Consider the following 9315-nt stretch of genomic DNA (forward strand, 5'->3'; position numbering starts at 1 on the left):
TTCACCAGTGTGCGCTGAAGAAGTCTGTAGGCCTTTTTGCGCCGAGACCGGTCCCTTCTCAGGCGCGATGCGGAGTGGAGCAGAGGGGCGACCCATGCAGGCACCCTGGGAACATGGCGGATAGTTAGTAGGCCTAGCTGAAGTAGAAATAGCAGCAAGTGGCCTAGTAGTAGGCCTAGTAGCGGGTCAAGACTGCAGGTTCTTGAAATTAAGTTGATGAAATGAGTTTTACCCGAGTGTATGGCATAGACAAGCGAAGATATCCATGAGTTGCAGGTTAGTAGATGCCTCATCAACAAAAAGCGGCCCCTTTCGTCTCCCTGCGGCCCCTTTGATCTCGCTCCTCTCAGACTTCCTATTCCCACACGACGATCGGAATCTTTTTGAGGATGCATTGTTAATTTTAGGTAAAATAATCTGTTTATTCATATTAATTATCAGGCCGACTGGTAGGCTAATGATTTTGCAATATAGAGAGTGACCTAAGGATTCATCTGCGGTATAATTAGGCTATTAATTAAAATATTAAATTAGACAAATTATTCCAAATAGGCTACAAGCTTAAGGCCTCTCACAATGTAGAACATGAAACATGATTCTATATGCTGTTTAACCTGATCAGAAGTGTGTTGGAGTGATATAAATATGATGCAAAAAAAGATTTAATTTGGCTGACAATTAAATTTAAAGCTCAATGAGATAACTTTTTATAGTTCAATGTTCACCTTTACTTGCTATTAGTTTATGAATTTGCCCTAGCAAGACCCCAAAAATCATTTTCGTGACATGAGACTGCATAATTTATTATTTTAGAATTTTGGTGTACTGGCTAGCACACTGGCGGGAAATCTTGTGGTGGAAACGGAAGTGACGAGTTTTGCTGTCACAATATCAGAAAGACAACAAATGAGGGAAAGTGAAAACATGCGGATTTGTTCCTATCGGAGAGAAGTTTCAATGTAAACTCCCATAGACCGGATTTTCTAATAATTACTACGAAGCCATTTTGGTGAAGTTATCAAAACAAAAACTTGTGAGTGTCTTTACAGTAATAACCTACTAACCGTGAGAATTTCAAACAGTATTTCGCCTTCTTTCAATTTTTCGAAATTGCTCCATTCCTCCAGTCAAAGTCAATGGAATTTAAGAAAAATATTTTCATAATTCGGATTGTGATTGAAAATCAACTATGATCACCAGAATCAATAAAGTTTGTCTCCAAGTATTTGCCGTTTAAGGCATTCTACTAACTTTTCGGTGTCGACCAAGATATAATTTTTCAAAAGACGTGTCTAAGAGAAATCCCATTCATTCTCTCGGCATTAGGAACGCTACCACTAGGGGGCGATGAGGTTACTTTCCCTCCCTATACTTCGCCCCGCAAAACAAAATGTACATGCACATAAAAGAAAGAAGACCGGTATTTACCTGCATTGAAGCCATCCTTCCAGAAAGTAGCTACAATCTTCATTAGTTATCATTTTTTCCCCATCATTACAGTGAGTGAGTGGGGGATTGTGGAAGTGTGGTTCTTAAAACGCAGTGCCGATTTTATCACGACCAGAGGGGCCGCCAAAGTGCAGAGTTATCTCATGTAGCTTTAATGTAAAATTAAATTAGCGTAGCGACGTCAAAAAAGCCACATGGAGATGTCATTATAGGTCCTTGCACTTTATTTATTTTTTATTTATGGTTTATTTGTTAGGGACAATGCAGCGCACATTGTTACATACATGTTGTTGTAATAAATGTGTAGCATGAAAGGTTTCTAGCCAATTGGCTAATTTACAACCCCAGTCCCTAGATAGGCTTTTCTAAAAAATTAAAATTGAAAGCAATTACATACATTACACAAAACATGCAGCAGCTAAAAACTACATCATACAATTATATCACATTAACATTTAACAGATCCATGACCACATAACATAAACAGCGTACAATTTTGTGTATGTGTTACAGATTTAGGCTAAACAGAAAGACGAACAATAAAACGCTCTCGGGATAGACACAAGATTATTCGTATTTTTTAAGCACATCCTGGATCCGGCAGTTACATCTGTACATTGTACTCTGTAGGCTACTACTGTACTGTATATATATGTGACAAATCAAATCTGAAGAGGGCAGGGTTGAGACACACGAGGGACAGAGGGCAGGGTTGAGACACACGAGGGACAGAGGGCAGGGTTGAGACACACGAGGGACAGAGGGCAGGGTTGAGACACACGAGGGACAGAGGGCAGGGTTGAGACACGAGGGACAGAGGGCAGGGTTGAGACACGAGGGACAGAGGGCAGGGTTGAGACACACGAGGGACAGAGGGCAGGGTTGAGACACGAGGGACAGAGGGCAGGGTTGAGACACACGAGGGACAGAGGGCAGGGTTGAGACACACGAGGGACAGAGGGCAGGGTTGAGACACGAGGGACAGAGGGCAGGGTTGAGACACACGAGGGACAGAGGGCAGGGGGGTTGAGACACGAGGGACAGAGGGCAGGGTTGAGACACACGAGGGACAGAGGGCAGGGTTGAGACACGAGGGACAGAGGGCAGGGTTGAGACACACGAGGGACAGAGGGCAGGGTTGAGACACGAGGGACAGAGGGCAGGGTTGAGACACACGAGGGACAGAGGGCAGGGTTGAGACACACGAGGGACAGAGGGCAGGGTTGAGACACGAGGGACAGAGGGCAGGGTTGAGACACACGAGGGACAGAGGGCAGGGTTGAGACACACGAGGGACAGAGGGCAGGGTTGAGACACGAGGGACAGAGGGCAGGGTTGAGACACACGAGGGACAGAGGGCAGGGTTGAGACACACGAGGGACAGAGAGGCAAACAGGAAACATGCAGTAAAAAGGGCCATTACCCCTGGCAGTACCATCAATTAGGACCCAATCCTTGCATTACATTTTACTTTACAGTCATTTAGCAGACGCTTTTATCAAAAGTGATTTACAATAATTCCATTTAACATAGGTAGTCAGTCTACCACTAGCCTACTCGTCAGAACTCACAAGTGCATCGCCTTTCTAAACAAGAGCATAATCTAGTGCTAAAGCCAATCGCTACAGTGCCTGTAATAGTTTACTACAGTGCCAGTAGTTCGCTAGTACCAGTTCGCTATAACAGTTTGCTCTTTAGTGAGTGTCCTGTGTTTGGCAAGAGCGTTTGATTGTGAGGGTCATACTGTATAGGCCACTGTAGGCTTGGGGAGGGTGGATGGAGAGAGCAAGATGCCCTACATTGTGCTAGTGTTGTTTCATTTAATTGTAGCCTATTTCATAAAGCTGCGTGCATTTGCCCTCCCTTTCCTCAAGTAGCCTACACAAAGACAACATGTTGCACTGTGACCACTCTGAACCACCTCAGTCGTGATGGGAGATGATGAAGAAAAAGGTGATGGCGCAAGGGACACACAAGATATCAGCAAGGATGTCATAGGTATCATTAACAACAGTGCCGAATTTGGGTTTCTTATTGAACACATTAAAGACACACATTGCCTATTTGAATCAGTGCTTTTAATTTAGAATATGAAAGTATACAGAGACACGCATGACATCTCTATTATTTTTTTTTTACAAACTTAGACATGGCCTCTATAAAAATAAAAGTGAAGTAGAAAAAGGCAAGTTTCAAAACTAAATATTTCTTAGTGCATCAACTGTGGTTCATCGTTAGCGGTGGTTCATGATCTTATGAGTGTCAGGTTCGCTATGTAATCTTGTTGGATTTCTGGGGGGATTTGCAAAACTACATTTTTGGAAAGAATATTGTATAAGGAATAATAGGCTGTAAGAAAATCAATGTTTCCATTTACCCAGATATGTATGTGGTGGCCATCTTGGAATATACAAAATGGCCACCGTAATAGCCTACTTACGTTTTGTAATAGCCTATCTCGGCTTCTAAATAACATAAATAACAATAACTGATTTGAACTGCTAGACCTACATTTTCTGGGTCAAGGAATCCAATAGTGCAGACAAAATTGAGGTAGAGGTAGTGACTAAAATGCATTTTAACATAAATTTTATTGAGTATTTATTGAGTAATTAACAGATAATTTGTCTTACGAGTTTAAAATGTAGTAAGTGTGAACGTTTTAGTAGCCATCTTCAGCATCATATCATGCACGTTAAGACCACAGTATGATCATGCTTAAGCAACCTTTTTCATTATACAGTCTCTTTTCATTATAGTCTCTATACATCACCATAATCATCATCACTTTCGTGTATCACAGTTTGGGAATCATCATCGTTCGTTAGTTATTCACTTTGTCAAAGGAGATGATGTCATCAATGCTCTGCAGATGCTATTGGATAAAGCAGAAGTGATGGAAGGAATGCTGTCACACGCTGGATTCCTTTGTATGTGCAGCTTACTCAGCCAAGGGTATCAACATCTAGACAATCCCTCAGCTGCGATGGCATCTCTTCTGCAAACATAGGACAGAAAGTGACAAGCTCCCTCCAACACTTGGAGCTCCGAAGCAGCACATCTTGAGAGTCCTGTCCAAACAAGGTTATGGGCACAGGCAGCCATTGCTCTGCAGGATCTGCAGCTGGATCCCCTGCAAAACGGGTACTTCAAACACTGGGCTGGCATGCTGAAACCAACGACCAGGTCCTCCCAACACTCGGCTGGCACGCTGAAACCAACGACCAGGTCCTCCCAACACTCGGCTGGCACGCTGAAACCAACGACCAGGTCCTCCCAACACTCGGCTGGCACGCTGAAACCAACGACCAGGTCCTCCCAGCCCCAAAGCCCATCATTGAGATGGTCCAATGCAAGTGTAAATCTGACTGTTCAGGCAGATGTTCCTGCAGAGCTAAGGACTTAGCCTGTACCAACATGTGTCAGTGCAGCAGCCAGTGCCAGAACGATGATGATTCCCAACCTGTGATACACGAAAGTGATGATGATTATGGTGATGTATAGAGACTGTGTAATGAAAAAGGTTGCTTAATCACAGCATGATCATACTGTGGTCTAAACGTGCATGTCATGATGCTGAAGATGGCTACAGAAACTTTGACACTTGCTAAATTTTAATAATTAAGTTAATAATTACTCAATAAATACTCTCAAGTATGTTGAAATGCATTTTAGTCAGTTCCACCTCAATTTTGTTGACACCATTGGATTCCTTGACCCTGAAAATGTAGGTTTACCAGTTAAAATCAAGGTTCCACCTTATTTAGATGCCGAGATATTACAAAACTTAAGTTTCACAGTGGCCATTTTGTAAATTCCAATATGGCTGCCACATTGAAAACATTGATTTTCTGATTCATTATAGAATACCCTTTCCAAAAATGTGTAGTTTTGCAAATCCCCCCCAAAATCAATCTAAAGTTAAAATCAAAGCACGGTAAATGGTAAATGTACTGCACTTATATAGCACTTTTATTCAAAGCTCTTTACAATGAAGGCCTCTCATTTTCCCATTAACACACCAATGGCGGCAGCTGCCATGCAAGGTTGGGAGAAATTTGGGGTTCAGTGTCTTGCCCAAGGACACTTCAACATGTCGTCAGGAGGAGCCTGGATTCGAACCGCCAACCCTATGATCATTGGACGACCCGCTATACCTCCTGAGTGTGTACTGTGTATCTCATCTTGCCCTCATTTGCTCTCTTTCTCGGACCACTCCTTGAATCCTCCAGCATAGTTTCTGGCCCTGAAACCAGGAGAAAAGCAGAGAAGGTTTGACAGAATGTTCCATGGCTGATACATGAACTAAAACAAAAGGTTTAGAAAAATACACACTATTTGGACAAAAGTATTGGGAGGGTGGATCGAACGAACTCCCCCTCAAGACCAAAGGTCCAGAATTTATGATCCTGATCTAGAAGAGCAAATGTGATATCAGTCACTGATGTTGGACGAGAGGGCCTTACATTCCAGAAGAGTGTAAGCTGTTATAGCTGCAAAGGGGGGGGGGGGGGGGGGACCAGCTCCATATTAATGCCTATGAATTTAGAATGGGACGTCATGAAAGCTCCTGTAGGTGTAATGTGTAGGTATCCCAATACTTTTGTCCACATAATGTAGAATAACAAAACATCCAATGAGCTTTATTATAGCCAACAACACTTTAAAAGAGGTGATTTCATAGAGTGGTGCCGATATGAAGGTGCTTAATGAGCCCATACTTCTGGAAGCCCAAGTTTCGCGCCTTCTCTGTGGCCACGCCCCCCCTGCGTCCCATCTGGCAGTGGAACACCAGCTGGGGGGCGTCCAGGGGGGGCTTGGACACCCCGTACTTGGCCTTGAACTCTGCAGGGTCCAGCGCCAGGGCACTCTCCACCGTGTCAACTGGAGGAGGAGACAGAGGAGTTCATTGACACCATCCCTCAGTAGATGTGTTGTCTGAGCTGTGTGTGTTATTCCTGAGCACCTGAGCTACCATGCTATAACGAGGGAAATGTCCGCAGGCAGTGGAAATTAATCTTTCATCTTAAAATGTGACCTAAATCATTTGCCCACATAGTATCCACTGGTGTGACCGAGTAGAATTGGTTAAACCGCCCATTTGCACAATCAAGCTTTTCGTGGCGTAGCATAAGTTGGTGCTTAATTAAAGGACGTGGCCATGTGTGTTTGCAAGTCAGAGGACCCAAGATCAAACTGAGCGAGAGAATAGAGAGGGTGAAAGAGATACTTTAGCAACTCAGTGATGCCTGTGGACCAACACTAGCAGTGGGGATTGTCTGAAGACCCCCCAACTCCAGGAGACTCACCTGGAATGTGAACGGATCCTTGAATGTGTCCTAGTTTGTCCACTTCCTCTTGGGTGCGGACGTCGACCACCAGCAGACTCTCGCTCTTCCCCACGAGGGTCTTGAGGTCAGCATATGAGATGTCCTTGTCTGAGGAGAGGACAAAAACAAGTCCCTTTTTGAGAGTCAGGATAGAAAATTACACAGCAGCGTTAATTCAATAATGAATAATGTAAGAATTTGTAATGTAATGAATCATTAATATGGGGGTAAATTATGCACAAATTGCACAACATAACTAGAACATCTAATACGCATGCGTAGTCTGGTTAGCTAATCATTATCTAGCCTATTAGGTAGACTAACTCAGGTGGGACTTCCGCATAGGATACAGCCCATGAATTTAGTGCTGAATCACTGTTGCCTAGTTTACATAAACAACAGAGCGATAAACCACCTCAAATCTGTCACGAACCCAGTTTAAACCTTCTCTAACGTTACACACACCTTCTACACGCTATAACCCTAACCTTGTCCATAGATAAGAACGATTAAGGAGCTAAACTCACTCTGACATTTATAATCATGACTATAACGACATCGCTGCATTTCATGGTATAGATCTTCGCTGCCAGATATAATTTAACCAAATAGATACGTTGTGCTGCCATTTACCTGAGTTTGCCATTCTGGATGACCTGTCATGGGATACTAAACATTGAATTCAATATTTTCTCCTTCAATCAAATCTGTTGTTTGAGGTAACACCTCTACTGATTGGCCGAGATGCGCTGGGAAAGCGGGACTAATGACGTGGCTGAAGGTTTGACCAATCCCAGCTCTTTTCCGCCTCAACATACATTTTCAACATAAAAGCTTCCATACATTTTGAAATTGTATTTTACAGTATATCAAATAGTTTGGGCTTGGCTACTGCTGTAAAAAGTAGCCAAAAGTTGAACTTTTATTAAAATGCTTTTCTCATAAATTGTATTCAGTAAGTTTTCTATAAGTTTCAGTAAGTTTACACATAGCTTTGTACACTGTTATGATCCTACATTTTACAGTATATCAAATAGTTTGGGCTTGGCTACTGCTGTAGCCTACATTATTTTATGTTGACCATTCGTTATTGTTGTTTTAGGTATTTTAGTTCCAGAACACAATACTCGAAAAAGTTGAACTTTTATTAAAATGCTTTTCTCATAAATTGATGAGTATTCAGTAAGTTTTCTATACTTTACACATAGCTTTGTACCCTGTTATGATCCTACACAAGTTAATTTGCCAGCAAACAACCTGAGACTTTCTCCTATAGGCTTTTGTTAATCTGAATTTGCTCCACAAAAAGTCAAAAGTTCATGTTCGAATTCATCACAGCAGGATTGTAAACAATGTCAGTGTGTTGCTGGTGAATCACAGTGCAGTTAGCCTGGGAGGCTAGTAGACTTGGCCCTGTCTCATCCCAGCTGCCTGCTAGTGTCCGGCTCCTCCTGTATGCGGTCTCGCCTGCCTGCACGAGTGTGACGCTCTGTCCTGGACTGTGGTCCTACTGGGGATCAAAGCGTTCCCCCTGTGCTGTAGGAGGGGTTCCCCAGACCCTCCGTAGAGTCCTTCCTTGCCTTCGCACAGGACTGTCGCCTCCAGAGGACGACGGCAGCCAGGGAGAGGAGCAGCAGGAAGCCCGCCCCCCCTCCGATGACCCCCGCCCGGAGGGCTAGGTTCGGGCGTTCGGGCGGATCGTAGGTCTGGCAGGAGTCCTCTGACGGTTCGCTGCTCCCCGCTTCGTTCACCGCCGCCACACATACCCTCGTCCCCGCCTCAAGCTCCCCCAGCGCCCCGCGGCGCCGCGCCTCCCCGAACCTCAGTGGCGCCCCCCTGCGCCCCTCCACCACCACCTGGTACCCAGACACCTCTGACTCGGGGGCGCACCACTGCGCCTCCACCCCCCCCTGCGCCGACCCGTCGCCTGCGGGCACCAGCCCCCGGAGCAGAGGAGGCCGGGGGGTCTCGCTGGCCCTGCTGAGCCCAGGGCAGAGGCAGCCGTGCTGGGCAGAGAGCTGGGCGCACGGCACCTGCTCCTCCAGGCAAGGGTCGTAGCTGCAGGGGTCGGGGGCGGGGCCTAAAGTGGCGGTTGGGAACACTCGGCCACGGCCGGAAGGGGAGGGGGGCGGAGCATCTCCGTCGGTGTAATCATCATCGTAGTCGTCGCTGCCGACACCGGTGATGAAGAGGATCTGATGGGGCGTGACGGGGGGGGACGTGGGGGAGGCGTGCGTGAGAGGGGGGAGGAGGGAGCGGGAGAGGAAGAGGTCAGGGGTCAGGAGAACAAGCAGCACGGCCAGGATCCAGCACAGTGACATCATGATCTGTGGGACAAGGAAGAGAATAAACGTGTTTCAAGATTCCTTTTATTTGTCACGTGTAATGTACGGTGTACAGTCACAGTGAAATGCTGCCGGCTCCAAGATTATGCTACAGATGAAACTCTAATACTCAATCAACATGTCTGGATAGAACCAAATGGTGTGTGTCATGCGTTACACTACACACTGTAGACTGGGAGTACCTGTGAGCA

At 45.2% G+C, this 9315-nt stretch overlaps 2 protein-coding genes across 2 annotated transcripts; both read right to left on the reverse strand.

Moving 5' to 3' along the window:
• Positions 1–3511: 3511 nt before the first annotated feature.
• On the reverse strand, positions 3512–7498 carry tstd1 (thiosulfate sulfurtransferase like domain containing 1). The gene is made up of 4 exons (XM_084448763.1): positions 7413–7498; positions 6759–6887; positions 6171–6333; positions 3512–5695 (listed from the first exon to the last, which is right to left on the reverse strand). Exons 1-4 carry the CDS (start codon positions 7423–7425, stop codon positions 5641–5643), a joined length of 360 nt encoding a protein of 119 aa, XP_084304889.1. The 5' UTR covers positions 7426–7498; the 3' UTR covers positions 3512–5640.
• Positions 7499–8296: 798 nt separating this feature from the next.
• Positions 8297–9100, reverse strand: LOC311317582 (LRRN4 C-terminal-like protein; the record flags this gene model as incomplete). Its single annotated transcript, XM_084448656.1, has 2 exons — positions 8297–8974; positions 9077–9100. The coding sequence occupies 2 exons, from the start codon at positions 9098–9100 to the stop codon at positions 8297–8299; spliced, it is 702 nt and encodes a 233-aa protein (XP_084304782.1).
• Between the last annotated feature and the right edge of the window lie 215 nt (positions 9101–9315).

Source organism: Borostomias antarcticus, assembly GCF_949987555.1.
Source record: "Borostomias antarcticus genome assembly, chromosome: 14".
Classification (NCBI taxonomy): Eukaryota; Metazoa; Chordata; class Actinopteri; order Stomiiformes; family Stomiidae; genus Borostomias; species Borostomias antarcticus.

What these genes read in the sequence shown, in the direction of transcription:
- tstd1 (XM_084448763.1), bottom strand. An exon ending in AGGATCCGTTCACATTCCAG is followed by an intron (nt 6,334 to 6,758) that starts GTGAGTCTCCTG and finishes CTCCTCCTCCAG; the next exon opens with TTGACACGGTGGAGAGTGCC. An exon ending in CGAAACTTGGGCTTCCAGAA is followed by an intron (nt 5,696 to 6,170) that starts GTATGGGCTCAT and finishes TCCTGGTTTCAG; the next exon opens with GGCCAGAAACTATGCTGGAG.